Below are 16,125 nucleotides of genomic sequence, written 5' to 3'. Positions count from 1 at the left end.
TTTTTTTTTTTTTTTTTATTTTTTGGACCACTGAGATTGTTGAAGAGGATGTGTGTTTCTGCTTTCTGAAGGCTAGGGCATGTAGGTTTGAAGTATCTGTTCTGTAACAAGATGAAGATTTGGCTACACCTTGTTCATGTTTTCTCTTCATTACGATATTGAGCATTTTGAATATGATATTGTGGTTGGTTTTGACTGAGCTTCTAAACATTTTGGGTACTAATCTCTGCAGATGAATGCCCTGTAGTATTCAAGCTAATGTTAGATTGTTAAGACCCGATGATGGATAAGAAGAAATGGTTATGGAAGCGGAAGTCTTCTGAGAAGAGCCCTGGTGAAACTGAAAGTTCAGGATCTGTGTCGTCTCATTCTGAGAGGTACTCAGATGAACAGGTACCGTACGATAAACAATCCTTAATCAGTAGCAAAACAGGTTACACTAATCTAAGACTTGTTTAGTATTTGGTTCCTTCTTAAAATATTTGGAGTCCTTTTGATTTGAATTATAATTTGACTCCTTTCTTGTATTGTAAACATGAGATTCCTTATTAGTGGATGAATTTAATCATTCACTTACCGGGAAGCAGGGTTTTAAATTGCTGTTGTGGTCGCGGTTGCGTTGTGGCTGATGCAGGCTAATTATGGCCTGATGTGGTTGCGACCACCACAACCAAAATGTTGCGGCCACATTGCATTTTGCAAAACCTTGCTGGAACGCTAAGATTGTTTTCCCTGGTTGTGCCTTTTCCTTCTTTCATGTTTTCTGTAATTTGATGTCCTAATGCGAGTTAAATATACACATGAAATTATGCTCATAATCATATTACATAATGATTTGCTACATATGCTTTATTTTGAATCTTGTAATATCAGTAACCTTTCTGGAAAATGAGTAATATAAAAGACCGAAAGAGTTGTCTTGAATTATTAAGTTCTTTCAATTAAGCCAGGTTTCACAACTAATTATTCTCCATAGACTTGTTGAGGCAGAAGTTTTTAATTTAACGAGGGTGAAATGATAATAACGAAAGATTTTGCTTAAAGGGCGTTTGCCCTTCTCCTGGTCTGTCTAACATGTGAAAAAAGAAGATAAAATTCTATTTCTGTTTTGGCATAAATTGTCCAATAAAAGACCCGAAGACATAGCTCATTGATTAATCAAGATTGATGTAGCCATGCGTACATATTTGATATTTTCTCATTTTGTACAGCCTGTATTTAGTACCTTTTCTGAAAATGGATCCATTGTGGCCGATGCTGAGTAAATTCGGGAAATGAATCCTCTAACGTGAAAAATATGACATGGTCATGTGAGAAGATCACAACCATACAAAGATAAATCAACGGTTATGATTTTGTAACTACCTATATTAATATATTTTCTCTCTTCTCCTTTATTACCATTGATCTACCTTTGTATTTTCCACATTATATGATCATGTGATTCTTTACATTAGAGGATCCAGATCCGTAAATTCGAGAATGTATTTTAACAACTTCTGTGCCAGACATTTCATATTAGTCTAAGTCAACCATAGATATCGTATCTTTTATGCCTTTCTCCTCCTGGTTTTTTTTTTTTTTTTTTCATCCTGATTGTTTCCGCATGTAATGGCCAAATTGCTACATTACACAAACAGAATAAAGTTCCCCATCAATTCTTATCCTTCTTTTTCTGATAATCTAGTATTTTTTTGTCTTTAAACCTGTGAAAGCAATAGGCATTGGAGGAATCTCCTAATGGAAGCAATCAGTCACCTGATGTCACCTCAAAAGCTGCGACACATGCTGAAGATGTTAATGTTAGTTCATTTATCGATGCGCAATTGCCTGAAGAAGTCACCTCAAAACCTGTACCTACTACTTGCATCATAGATAATGGTTCATTAAAGAAAGATGAAAATGGAGAAAATGAAAATATAAAAAATGTAAAAGAAGGAGATTTAAATGATGGGTTGAGGAATATGTCGGAGAAGCTATCTGCTGCACTTGTGAATGGTATTGCCAAAGAAGACTTGGTTAAGCAGCATGCCAAAGTCGCTGAAGAAGCCATTGCAGGTACAACTAATGTTGTTAACCATACGTACATTCCTCTGTTGCCTTCTGTAATTTTCGAAATAATCAATAATTATACTTTATTGCTTGATTACCATTCCATCCTATCGTGGATATGCATTGATATTGTTTGACTTGTGTCTACAAAATAATTCAGCAGCAGATTGTTGAACAAACAAACTACACAGTAATTTCCTCCTCATAAAGGAGGACTAGGATTTAGCCATTTAGGTAGGGTTCATAGAAATTAAAAGTCAAATTGAATCCGAATTATGTCAATAATATATTAGATTAAGAGACTCATGTGTGATCTATAAGAACACTTACATGCTAACACACACTTGCATAATAATTATCTCCTTGTATGATTCCCGGGTATATTTTTGTTTCCTTCTCTTCTCCCTTGTTTAGATTATATCTTAATTGTTCCATTTTCATTAACATAGGCTGGGAAAAGGCTGAAAATGAAGTGGCAGTTTTAAAGAAGCAACTTGATACGGTCACACTTAGGAATTCAGCTCTGGAAGATCGAGTGACCCATCTAGATGGTGCACTTAAGGAGTGTGTTAGGCAACTCAGACAGACAAGAGAAGAGCAGGAAGAGAATATCCTTGATGCTGTAGCAAATAGGACTCATGAATTGGAATCAGCCAGAATTAAACTTGAAAGCAGGATCATTGAGCTCCAGAACAAATTAGATGCTTATAATGCCAGATCTTCTATTGATCTAGATTTGTGTCAAAAGGTTGAATCTTTGGAGAAAGAGAACATGGCTCTCAGGCATGAGATCGTGGCTCAATCAGAAGAGCTGGAAATCAGGACGATTGAGAGGGAATTATGCACTCAAGCTGCTGAGACAGCTAGTAAGCAACATTTAGAAAGCATTATGAAAGTAGCCAAGCTCGAGGCTGAGTGCCGGAGACTGAAGAGCATGGCTTCTAGAGCTTCCTTAGTTAATGATCATAAATCCATTGCTTCATCCTCATTTTGTATTGAATCTCTCACAGATAGTCAATCAGACAGTGGGGAGCGGCTTACTGCAGTGGAAATTGACACCTACAAAATGAGTGGCTCAGAACCAAACAAGTGTGAACCAAGTTGTTCTGACTCATGGGCATCAGCACTAATTTCTGAGCTTGATCAGTTCAAGAATGAAAAGTGCAGACAAACTCCATCCAGTTCTGTTAAAATTGATCTAATGGATGATTTTCTTGAAATGGAACGACTTGTTGCATTACCTGAGACTAAGAACGAAACCTTTGTTCAGGAGTCAGTTGTTGCCAATAAATGCATTAACAAAGAAAGCTCTCTTAGAGCTGAGTTTGAGATCATGAATCAGCAAATGGATGAACTAAAAGAGAAGTTAGAGAAGGTGGAAGCAGATAAAGCTGAACTAGAGATAGCTTTGATGAAAAGTGAAGAGTGTATTGAGGAGACACAACTTCAGTTGAGGCAGGCAGAAAAGAAATTGGAGGAGTTTCAAAGAGAGCTAGAAAATGCCTACAAATCAAAGCAAATGACAGAAAATTGCCTAATGAGCATGGAGGCAGAGGCTCAAACATTATCTGTGAAGGTTGACTTATTAGAAGCAGAGGTTCAAAATGAGAGGGCTATGTCAGATGAAGTTGCAATGAAGTGTAAGGATCTGGAGAAAGAGGTAGAATGCAAATCTGCAAAGGTTGACTTAATAGAAGCAGAGGTTGATAAGGAGAGGGTTGTCTCAGATGAAATTGCATTGAAGTGTAAGGAACTGGAGGAAGAGCTAGAAAGCAAATCTGCAAAGGTTGACTTACTAGAGGCAGAGGTTGATAAGGAGAGGGCTATATCAGAAGAAATTGCAATGAAGTGTAAGGAACTGGAGGAAGAGCTAGAAAGCAAATCTGCAAAGGCTAGCTCATTAGAAGCAGAGGTTGATAAGGAGAGGGCTATGTCAGAGGAAATTGCAATGAAGTGTAAGGAATTGGAGGAAGAGATACTCAGGTCAACAGCTAGCTCATATGGAGAAAAGAAGATTAAACAGGTTGGTCATCATTGACAGCTATATTAATGTTCTATCATTGATCTCATGTTCAAAATAGGAAGGAATTAGTCATATACTTTCTACCAAACTCTTGAAATGAATGTGATCTTTTCCATGCAGGAGGACCTAGCACTAGCTGCGAGAAAGCTTGCCGAGTGCCAGAAAACAATAGCATCTTTGGGGAATCAGTTAAAATCCCTGGCTACACTTGAAGATTTCCTTATTGACACTGCTAGCATTCCTGCAACTCCATCACTCATTGCTGAAGCTAGTGGAGAGATGTGGAAGTTGCATTCAAATGACACATTTTCACCTAAAAGAGATTCCATTTCTTCAAGGTTGCCTGATGGCAGCTCTGATCCATCCTTAAACAAAAATGAGGAAAGCACACCACCTTCATCATCTTCATCAACTTCATCAACAGCCTTGCCAAATCATGTCAGTTCTGAGAAGAGTCGAAATGGCTTTGCCAAATTTTTCTCTCGGACAAAGAGTGGGATTCGGCTAGAAATTTAGTGAGGATATAGTGAATTAACTACAATGGAAGTCATTCTTTTCTCGAGTTACAAAACAGATTGGTGTTGTCATTCAAAGAAAAGACTTAACCATACTCAATTGTCATCAATTATATCATTTTTTAGAATCTTATGTAGGGTTTCTGTTGCTGATAGATCTCCCTAAACCTAAACAACTAGAACAGAAGTACGGGCTTCCATATTTATATGATGAATATTTTGTTGCTAATTCATTATCATAACTATATGTTAGAGCATATACGTATAGAATTTTTCTAAAATATCAAGGTATAATTATTTATCAATTGAAACAAAAGTTGATCATGCTCTTTGGTAAAACTTAAAAAATAAAATAAAACTTGTTTGGAATGGCATAAACTTGACAATAGTGTTAAATATACTGATGAAGTGGATGCAAAATACTTACGGTTTTTGGCTTGATGGATGAAGTTTCTCATACATATCATCCACCAATAATTTCATTTCTTATAACAGAGATCTATACAAAATCTCCATATGAGCTTTTCATAAGTTAAAACTTATATTGCCAAATATTTGTTGCAAATAAAAATTTACAGAAGATAAATGTTGATGCATTTTAATAACTGAATTATTATACAGAGTAGTTCCATTTTATATCTCCTAAATAGAAAAAAAAAAAATACAAATAGAATAAAACAGAATACATTCCATTCCATTAGTTCCATTTCATTCAATTGTATTATAAACAATAAAAATAATATCAACTAAAATTGTCTCAATAAAAGATACTGTGTTTTATGATAAGAGAAACAGAAATTATAATAAAAAAAATGCGAGAATTATTTTTAATTTATATATTAAATAAAAAAAAGTAATTTTACTTGTCAAACATTTTTTCTTTTGAATTGCTGAGGGTTTAGGATTTACAGGAATGAAAGTTAAATAAAAAATAAATATTTACATGGTGTAGTGGGTAGCACTCTGGACTTTGAATCCAGCGACCTGGGTTCGACTCCCGGTGGGACCTTACTACGCATGTGGATCACATTAGACTACACGCTACATTTTATGCACATATAGTGCCACAAATTTAATTAACTTAATTTACAATTTTATAACGCGGATGAAAAAAATAAAAATTTACGATTTTATAAAAAAGAAAAGTGTTTGTCCTTTAAATGATATAATTTATGTAATTTTACTTTCACAAAAAAGATGGAGCTTACACATTTTTTATTGTCTACTCTCAAGGGAAAAACAAGTATGATTTATTTCTTTCTCTCACTTAAAATGACACAATTTTACATCCTTTAAAATAATACACACTTTACCCTTTATAAAATTTAAGTGTGCGCAGAATACTTAATGGAAAAATCATTTTTTCCTGCCCATGGAAAATCACAAATAGCAAATCCCACAATGAAAAAAGAACAAAAACAAAATTGCGCTTGGCTTGGCAGCACGTTTGAACCCTTGACTTTTCCATGGGTTCTTTTGATTTTCATTCACACAAATATGAACGGCCAATTAATGCCCATAGCTTTTTCAAAAATCAAAATCCCACAAAATGACACAAGACACAACTCGGAGAAGATATCTTTATCTTCCCAATCCGAGCTGGCAAGGTGTCAGGGCCCCACAGTTGCAACATACTCTAACAGCCCTAAAAGAGCATGTGGAAGAAATAGATGCCACGTGTGAAACACAGGTATCCACGTGGCGTCCCTCAGTAGGCAAACGGAGATCGCGCGAAACACCAACCTCTTATCAACAAAAATCCTCATATTAAATCTCATTCGTTAATGTTTGCTTACGTTTCTCTTTCTCTTTCTCTTCTCTTCTCCTCTCCTCTCCTCTCTTCAGACAATACTCACCTTTGCACCGCCATGAACGCCATAGCCACTGCTTCAGCTCTTACTCTACCAATCTTTTGTAGAGCAACCAAGCTTGACACCAAAAGGGTAACCCTTTTTTTTTTTTTTTTCTCTTTTCTCTTTGTTCTGTCAGTGAGTTTTGTGCCTTTGTTGTGTACTTATTTTTTAAGGTGAAACTGAATTCTAATGACATTAAGTTACTTGGTAATTGTGTTGAGGGTGTATGTGCTTTCATTTGTTTTACAGGTTAAGTTCTAGACATAGAGGAAAATTTGTTGATCCTAATATAATATACTTTACAAAAATTTTGATTTTTTCTTTCTTTCTTCTATGTTCTTTTTTGGGCATGCAATTGAGTTCAAGATGAAAATTTGGCATGGTGGATTTATTTAGCTTTTAGCTCAGCTGTGGTTTGCATCATAATGCATGGTATTAATTTACATTTATGCGCAGTTAATGTAGCAAGTTTCTCCTTCATAGGGGTCTACATTTAACTTAACATTTTTTTGGTCATGTCAAATTTCAGGATTTGAAAGGTAGATTTGGAGTGTTTGCTGTATTTGGAGAAGTAGAGAAGAAAAATGCATGGGGTGCGCTCTTTGATGTAGAGGATCCAAGATCTAAAGTCCCACAGTATAAAGGGAAGTTTTTGGATGTATATCAAGCCGTAGAAGTGGCTAGGTATGATATTCAGTACTGTGATTGGCGAGCTCGGCAAGATGTGCTTACCATCATGCTCCTCCATGAAAAGGTTTCCACTTATTTCAGTTTTTGTTATATATTTTGGATTCAAATTTGATGCTTGAATGGATTATGGTGATTGTTGATGTTCTGTCTTTATGAATTTTGGACATTTATAAACTTGGCCATTGGATCAGATTAGAATGTCATTACACTATAGGTTTTGTTTGACTATTCCCTTTTTCACTTAATGAGCTATGTGCATCCCACCATGTGTTGATTTATACCTCCATAAAACATGGGTGTAGGTGGTTGAAGTTCTTAATCCTCTAGCTCGTGAATTTAAGTCAATTGGCACCATGAAAAAGGAGCTAGCTGAGTTGCAGGGAGAATTAACAGAAGCACACAGACAGGTATAGAATATTAGCAGCAGCAGACTAGTTAAAACAACTTGGAACTGAGATGTCTTTGGTTCGTCTAACTTGGCAGAAAATTTTCCATTAGTCATTAATCAGTCACTGTATTTTTGTAATGTGATGAATAACAACAGGTCCATATATCTGAAGCAAGGGTTTCCACTGCTTTAGATAAACTAGCTTACATGGAAGAATTGGTAAATGATAGGCTGTTGCAAGACAGAAGCACAGCTGAAGTTGCTCAGACATCCTTGTCTCCTAGTACTTCTGCTAATTCTGTAAATACTGAAAAGAGAAAGCGGCCACGAAAAACCTTGAATGTATCAGGTCCAGTTCAGTCATACCATCCGCACTTGAAGAATTTTTGGTATCCTGTTGCTTTCTCTAATGACCTAAACGATGATACCATGGTAAGTCAAAATCTGTTTTTTTATTTTATTTTTAATATCATATGAAACCGAAACCATTGAAACCACTCCCCGTTAAACTTGACTAGCGAGTGTGGGGTGAAGAAAATCCTTGTACGCAGTCTTACCCTTGCATTGCAAAGAGGCTGTTTCCTGAATTCGAATCCATGACCTTTCAGTCATTAAGGAACAGTTTTACCACTACTCCGGTTCGCCCCCTTTATTTTTTATATCATATACTTAGAATATTTGTGTCATCTATTTCAGTTAATACAAATCAACTGGAAACCATTATGATATGATATTAGAACATTGTCTTTCATCAATTAACAGAGTAAAATAGATGAGCATTTGAAAATATATTTTGATTGATATTGCTTCTTTTATGCCCAGGTGGCATTTGTGTGAGGGTACTAAAATGCCATTTTGTAGTACATTTGACTTGTTGCAAATGAAAATGTTTTCACTTTTTATTTTTTAGTTTCTCTATTTTTCCTTTTCTTTTTCCTCCTTTATTATTTTCTTTGGGGTTAGTGGGTGCCATGTCTGATAAGGAGCAGTCCTCTAGAAAGTTATGGTTTTACAGAAGTTACTCTACTTTGAATGTGAATTCTCATAAGTGTGTTACTCATTTTCTATTTCAGATCCCAATAGAATGTTTTGAGGAACCGTGGGTTATCTTTAGAGGGGAAGATGGGAAACCTGGATGTGTCCAGAATACCTGTGCACACAGAGCATGTCCTCTGCACCTTGGTTCTGTAAATGAGGGTCGTATCCAATGCCCCTACCATGGTTAGTACTCACTGGAACAAATGATGAAACTCGATGCTGTTTCCTCGGGACAATTATGCTTCAGTAACATGATTATATCCTAGAAATGAGTTATATGCACTTGTACATAATGTATGTGTAACATCACATGACACAACCCCCAGGTTTATGTACAATGAAACTGACAGAATCTAAAATTACTTAATGGTTGGATATCAGGTTGGGAATATACCACTGATGGAAAATGTGAGAAAATGCCATCTACTCGATTGCTAAATGTGAAGATAAAGTCAGTTCCATGTTTTGAGAAAGAGGGTATGATCTGGATTTGGCCTGGCAATGAGCCCCCAAAAGCCACACTTCCATCTTTACTACCTCCTTCTGGATTCGAAATCCATGCTGAGGTATGTTACGAATGTAATCTGTCCCAATAGGTATTGTGTGCGATGCAAGAAGAAAGAATAACAATTTTATGATTGATACTTACTTGTTGTCTCTTCACATGTGACAGATTGTCATGGAACTTCCAATTGAACATGGGTTACTTTTGGACAACCTTTTGGATCTTGCACATGCCCCTTTTACTCACACTTCAACTTTCGCTAAGGGATGGAGTGTTCCCAGGTTGGTTTGGTTTATACCATTAAACTGAAAGCAATAGTGGTTCAAAAGAAGTAAACATTGCATAATTCCGGTGATGAGGGGAACAAAATGTCTTTTGGGAATGTTTGGGTTCAGCTCATTTGAAATTGATCCAAAACTTATTCCCTCTACCTCCAATTTCACTTGAATTTTTTGGCTTCTAGAAAACACTCCTCAATCAAGGGAAAGACAAAAAGGAATATGAGTAATGAAGAATTTGAATTTTGTCATGCAGAGGACTCAATGGGTTAATAATATAGTCAATCTGTTATAACAGTGCACTCTTAGAAGGTTTTTTTTTTTTTTAAACAATTTTATGGTAAATGCATTGGAGTGATAATTTTTCGAGGTTCATTGTCCCAATATCATAATATAAGTGTCATGCTTTCATATTCAAATTGTGCATGAAAGGAATATTTCAGTTTTTTTGTTTAGAAGTCTATGCTCTATTTTATGAAATAATAAATTTCTAGGCCGCTTATTCTCTTTGCATGAATTTGAACATGCAGCTTGGTGAAATTTTTGACACCTTCATCTGGTCTGCAAGGATACTGGGATCCCTATCCAATTGATATGGAGTTTCGACCCCCTTGCATGGTTCTATCAACCATTGGAATTTCAAAACCTGGGAAATTGGAGGGACAAAGCACCAATCAGTGTGCAACGCACCTGCACCAACTTCATGTCTGCTTACCATCTTCAAAACAAAAAACAAGATTGCTATACAGAATGTCACTGGATTTTGCTCCTTTGCTTAAGCATATACCTTTTATGCAATATCTATGGAAGCATTTTGCAGAACAGGTAAGAGTGTTTTTCAAATTGTGAATGCATAATTAATTGTGTGAGAGGGAGGAAACAAAAGGAAAGAGAAGTCAATGCCTCAAAAGGATAAACCTGGTTTCATTGTAGATATAGTTATAAATTTGGGGTATTTAAGCCTGAAGAGGATGACAAAAACACTGGTATTAAGTCTTTAAAAATCTGACACATAATTCTCTGCCTATAGATCAATATGATTTGAGTTTTTTAAATTTGATTATTGATTAAATTGCTATTATATTCCATTGAAATAAATGGGTTCCTACCCCCCATTGTTTTGGATTAACACCTTACTTATATTTTGTGTTTGCATGTCAATGACTCTTATAGATGAATTTTCCCAACTTCTGATCCAATGTTATCTTTAACTTGTGCTCATTGATGTGTTGGTCTTCACTTACTAAAGGTTTTAAACGAGGATCTACGGCTAGTGCTTGGGCAGCAAGAGCGGATGAACAGAGGTGAAAATGTGTGGAATTTCCCAGTATCCTATGACAAGCTTGGAGTGAGGTACAGGCTGTGGAGAGATGCATTGGAGGGAGGAGCTAAGCAACTACCCTTTCAGCAAATAGAATTGAATACAGATTGAACACTGCTTTTTATCCCACTCAGTAATGCTTCTTAGATCCAATAAGAGCATATTTTTTCTTAACTCAGAACTCTTGGACCACCTTGCATTACAAGGACCGGTTACCAGATTAGCTGCTACGAGGCCATCCGGGAACTCTTATATAGTGAAACAGAGATTGCCCCTTTGTAAAATGATAGGATTCTACCCTTTTTTTGTCTTTAACTTTCTGTGTACAGTATCAAAGTCATTTTTCCCGTGTGATAAATTCACCATTTCAGCTGGTGCCTTAACCTCACCCTTGATTAAAGGCGTTTCTTTATTGACACAATCCAATGTTACTTCAGAATTCCTGACTAGTTTGGGTTACAATTTTATTTTATTTTTCTGAATTATGTTAATACTGAATGAGCCATCATGAAACTTACAAGTTACAATCATAGTGGCTTCTCATAGCTAGATATTACCAAATTGGTCCACAGTACAAAACAATTTTCCACATCTGAGAATTCAACGTAACATTTGGCATATATAACACCCCTTAACCCCTAATTTTAGGTCGCAAATTCTAGAATAGAATTATAAGTAAAGACACAAAATTCACATGAACAAATGCATAATTCATTCAAATATAAGTTCCCAAATATTTTCTATTTCAACAAGAAAAATTGAGGTACAAAACCCCCCAAAATAATCACAACGATTGCATTTTTTTTTTATCTTAAAACCCCTCTGATACGAACAGGTACATCTATTTTTAACAAACACCAATCAAAACCTTTATCAGAGAACGAAGAAGAGCTTGAGAACCTTATCGTACTCCACCATATCTATGCGCGAACCACAATTGATGCACCTCAAAACCTTTATCAGAGAAAGAAGAAGAGCTTGAGAACCTCATCGTACTCCACCATATCTGTGAGCGAACCACAATTGATGCACCTGGCCACACCTGATTTCACCATCTGCCACACCTGTTGCTCTGACCTTCCCACAAAGAAGAACATGGCTCGTGTTTTCACCCTTTCTTTCACCGCTATTCTATTCTTCTTTTTCTCTATATTGAGGTTGTTTTAAGCGTGATACTTTAAGCTCTTTATCTGGCATTTTATTTTTGACAACTCAGAAGTGAAAGGTATCAGAAGAAAAGAAACTGGAAATCTTGTATTATTGAAAATGAATCTTTGTTTTTTTTTTTTGAAACTGATCCTAATTACCTCAGGTGAATCAGAACCTCCTGATATCTTCGTGGGTTCGATTCTTTGAGTCGTCTATAGGACTAATCCAGAGTTCAGGTGTGAGTCCAAAGATTACAATACTTATGTCCCTCCCCAACTGGTGTTGGTGGGATTTGAACTGAGGTCCTCTCCCACCACTCAGTCCCTATACTATCAACTGAGCCACCGCACTTGCGTATTGAAAATGAATCTTGATTAGAGTGTATATACATATATTTACAGTGATACATCTATACTGGACGTGGATATTGAATTAGTTACAGTTTGTAATAGAAACTAACAGATACTCTAACTATATAACAGATACACACTAACCATATATATATATACTATCAAGAAGCATTATCTTGTAAATCGGTGGACAAAGATTTTGTGGGGATATAATGTAATTTTTGCTATCCCTAAATATCATCTAAATTACTAACTGTATTTAACCACATGCCGCATTTATTGCTCTTAACTCTACTCAAAGATATAGGCTATAATCTCTTGGATTTGGTGTATAAACAACGGAACATATTTATCTGAAGATAAAATAAAATTTTAAGAGATCATTTATAATAAAAATTTAAAAGATTATCTTTAAAACATATTTATACAAATTGCCATTAATTAGTTACTTCTTCTTCATTTTTTGCTTATCGATCTCACTGAGAGTAGAATTATCTTATTTTTAAATCTATCTAGACCGATCTGAATCTTGAAGATTTTGCTATATAAAAACTATATAAAAACAGCACAGTTTTAAGTAAACGTTCACAATTTATTTCTTGTTCAGGGAGTAAAAGCACTTAGTTTTTACATCTTCGATTCATGGAGTCCTCTAATCAATTCCATATTGTTCAATCCTTTCAACAAGTTATTCCAGAAAACTTTCCTTCAGGCCAATATTTCCGTATTAATTTTCAATGCGGAAACGCAATTTATTCCTCACCAAACCATGAAATACCCACCACAACCTCATTCCACGAGTCCTATTTGATTCCATGGGATATCTTATGTGAATGCGATGTATTCGAAATCATGGATCCTGACAGTCCTATTATGGCGTATTTGCATGACGCTTTTTTCTCGGTTCCTCTATCTTCCGTGTCCCTGGATTCAATTCTACCTCTTGTAGGTCGACACGCAAGAGATATGATGAGCGACAACATTGAAGGACTTGACATATTGCATATGGATGTGATAGTTTGCACAGCCAACGGCCTTAGTGAGGAATATTATGAACATACTATTGATCACCGGAGCATGTTTATATCAACCCTTGTGAATTCCTTGGAAAAAGTCAGATTCAATCAAGATGCTTCTTATAATTTGGATGATACATGTTCTATTTGTTTGGAGAAGCTGGGCGATGGATCAAATTCAAAGCTTGTCCGCACCAAATGCTCGCATGTTTTTCATGAAGATTGTATTACCGAATGGCTTCAGCATTGTATCGCTCATCAATCCCATTTTTGTCCTTTGTGTCGTTGTCAAGTTACATATGTTGATTAAGTTTTCAAACAACTTTATTGTAATCAAATTTAATTGGATCGTGGGTTTTGTTCCTCCTGTTGAAGGTTTTCCTGTGTTACTTCTTCTCTTTATTCTTTATTTTAGGGTTTAGGTTTTTTAAATTGCAAAATTTTCAATAAACTAAAGTCAACCCCTCTTGAATTCATCTTGACCAACAAAAAGAACTATTCTTCTTTCCATGATCTGTTTCTTAAATGCAATGAATGTGATGTAACTATGTAAGTGTTTTACACTGTCAGGCGGGCCACAAATTCAGTGTACTGCAGAGCGTAAAAAAAAGTGGACCCCTTCTTTATGATAAGAAAATTACGAAAAGCTTGTTATTCGCCAAATAACAGATGAATTGTACAGAATATGTTTCTATTCAGGCAAATACTCATGATTTTGCTTGTTCTGTTTTTGTTTTGTATTTTTGTTTGTTTTAATGTATATGAACTATAAAATGTCATTATGGAGTCTGTCAATAAGATTATGAATGTGGATGAGATGATGTTGTTTTCGTAACTGCTCGCGTGATGTCTGAGTCTGTCAATAAGAAATCTCGAATATGTAGAAATTCTTCACAAAAACTGGTGTAGACAAGGATGATGTAGAAAAGGTTGCGTACAATCACCGTAGTCGTGAGTTTGCACATGGCTTAGAAAGCGCCACATGATAATTAGTTGCTGATTTGGAAGTTGTTGCTTGCTAACAATGGGCTTATTAAAAGGGTTCGATTTTTTCTACAACGGTAACAAAAAGTATACATCGAAAAGACCAAAAAAGGGATTCAATGGTTTTTTATTTATTTATTAAAAAGTTATAATTGTGTGAGAGTTTTGATAAAATTTAATATAGATAAAATAATTATGACATGATATTAGAGGTGGCAAAGTGGGCGGCCCGTCCCGCCCCACCCCACTCCACCCCGTCATCAATCTGCCAAAAAATGAGTCAGCTCGTCCCGCTCAGCTCTTTAAAGTGGGCTGAAAAACTCAGCTCGCCAACCCGAGCCTATTTTACACTTACCCGCCTCGCTTATGCCCACCATCAACCCGTCAAAAAATGAGTCTGTCCCGCTTTTGAGATGGGTTGAAAATCTCAGCCCGACCCGTCCTGTTTGGCGGGTTGGGTGAGTTGACCCGCCGAGCCGAACCCGTTTTACCGGCTCTAAGATTGAGAACTTTTGAGTTTTCACAAGCATTATTTCGTAAATTGAAATTTCCGTTCAAGCAATAAGCAACATTGTGTTAGAGTTTTTTTTTTTTTCTCCTAATTTTATTAAAAGGTAATAAATTTCTAGGCCATTTAGTTTCTTTGCATGAATTTGAACATGCAGCTTGGTGAAATTTTTGACACCTGCATCTGGTCTGCAAGGATACTGGGATCCCTATGAAATTGATATGGAGTTTCGACCCCCTTGCATGGTCCTATCAACCATTGGAATTTCAAAGCCTGGGAAACTGGAGGGACAAAGCACCAATCAGTGTGCCACGCACCTGCACCAACTTCATGTCTGCTTACCATCCTCAAAACAAAAAACAAGATTGCTATACAGAATGTCACTGGATTTTGCTCCTTTGCTTAAGCATATACCTTTAACGCAATATCTATGGAAGCATTTTGCAGAACAGGTAAGAGTGTTTTTCAAATCGTGAATGCATGATTAATTGTGTGAAAAAGGATAAACCAGGTTTCATTGTAGATATCCTTATAAATTTGGGGTATTTAAGCCCAAAGAGGATGCAAAAAACACTGCTAATAAGTCTTCACACAATTCTCTGCCTATAGATCAATATCATTTGAGCTTTTTTAATTTTGATTATTGATTAAATTGCTATTATATTCCATTGAAATAAATGGGTTCCTACCCCTTTTTTTTGGATTAACAACTTACTTATATTTTGTGTTTGCATGTCAATGACTCTAATAGATGAATTTTCCCAACTTCTGATCCAATGGTATCTTTAACTCGTGCTCATTTGATGTGTTGGTGTTCACTTAGTTAAGGTTTTAAACGAGGATCTACGGCTAGTTGTTGGGCAGCAAGAGCGGATGAACAGAGGTGAAAATGTGTGGAATTTCCCAGTATCCTATGACAAGCTTGGAGTGAGGTACAGGCTGTGGAGAGATGCGTTGGAGGGAGGAGCTAAGCAACTACCCTTTCAGCAAATAGAATTGAATACAGATTAAACACTTCTTTTTATCCCACTCAGTAATGCTTCTTAGATCCAATAAGAGCATTTTTTTTTCCTTAACTCAGAACTCTTGAACCACCTTGCTGCTACGAGGCCATCCGGGAACTTTTATATAGTGATCGGAGATTGTCCATTCCTAAAATGATAGGATTCTACCCTTTTTTGTCTTTAATCTGTGTACAGTATCAAAATCATTTTTCCCCTGTGATTTCTTCACCATTTCAGCTGGTGCCTTAATCTCACCCTTGATTAAAGGGGTTTCTTTATTGACACAATCCAATGTTACTTCAGAATTCCTTACTAGTTTGGGTTACAATTAGGGCTGTGCATTGGTCAGGTCGGGTCAGGTTTTTGTCCGACTCGACCCAACTTGGTTTTATAGGTTAGGTATTTTTACCCGATCCGCTTTAATTTGATCCAAGTCAGGTCTGACTTGGAT

At 36.1% G+C, this 16,125-nt stretch overlaps 2 protein-coding genes across 5 annotated transcripts; both read left to right on the top strand.

Moving 5' to 3' along the window:
* The first annotated feature begins 282 nt into the window (after positions 1–282).
* On the top strand, positions 283–4,591 carry LOC133288259 (filament-like plant protein). Its single transcript, XM_061485980.1, is given in 6 exon segments — positions 283–393; positions 1,716–1,802; positions 1,893–2,058; positions 2,502–3,198; positions 3,235–4,075; positions 4,196–4,591. Coding segments are annotated over 6 exon segments (2,298 nt in total).
* Positions 4,592–6,416: 1,825 nt separating this feature from the next.
* LOC133288210 (chlorophyllide a oxygenase, chloroplastic-like) lies at positions 6,417–15,718 on the top strand. Of its 4 annotated transcripts, none has more exons than XM_061485924.1 (9): positions 6,417–6,533; positions 6,973–7,197; positions 7,436–7,540; positions 7,678–7,953; positions 8,595–8,742; positions 8,941–9,125; positions 9,233–9,345; positions 9,873–10,167; positions 15,499–15,718. In XM_061485924.1, the coding sequence occupies exons 1-9, from the start codon at positions 6,459–6,461 to the stop codon at positions 15,679–15,681; spliced, it is 1,605 nt and encodes a 534-aa protein (XP_061341908.1). In that variant the 5' UTR covers positions 6,417–6,458; the 3' UTR covers positions 15,682–15,718. The 4 variants fall into 4 exon arrangements, with proteins under 4 accessions (XP_061341908.1, XP_061341907.1, XP_061341910.1 ...); XM_061485923.1 differs by lacking the exon at positions 15,499–15,718 and adding an exon at positions 10,592–11,086; XM_061485925.1 differs by lacking the exons at positions 6,417–6,533; positions 15,499–15,718 and adding exons at positions 6,545–6,875; positions 10,592–11,084.
* The last annotated feature ends 407 nt before the right edge of the window (positions 15,719–16,125 follow it).

This window comes from Gastrolobium bilobum, unplaced genomic scaffold (assembly GCF_033153095.1).
Source record: "Gastrolobium bilobum isolate Gb01-03AN ecotype WA unplaced genomic scaffold, APGP_CSIRO_Gbil_v1 utg776, whole genome shotgun sequence".
Lineage (NCBI taxonomy): Eukaryota > Viridiplantae > Streptophyta > Magnoliopsida > Fabales > Fabaceae > Gastrolobium > Gastrolobium bilobum.
Note: the sequence above shows the minus strand (reverse complement) of the source record. Positions and strands in the feature narration are given on the sequence as shown.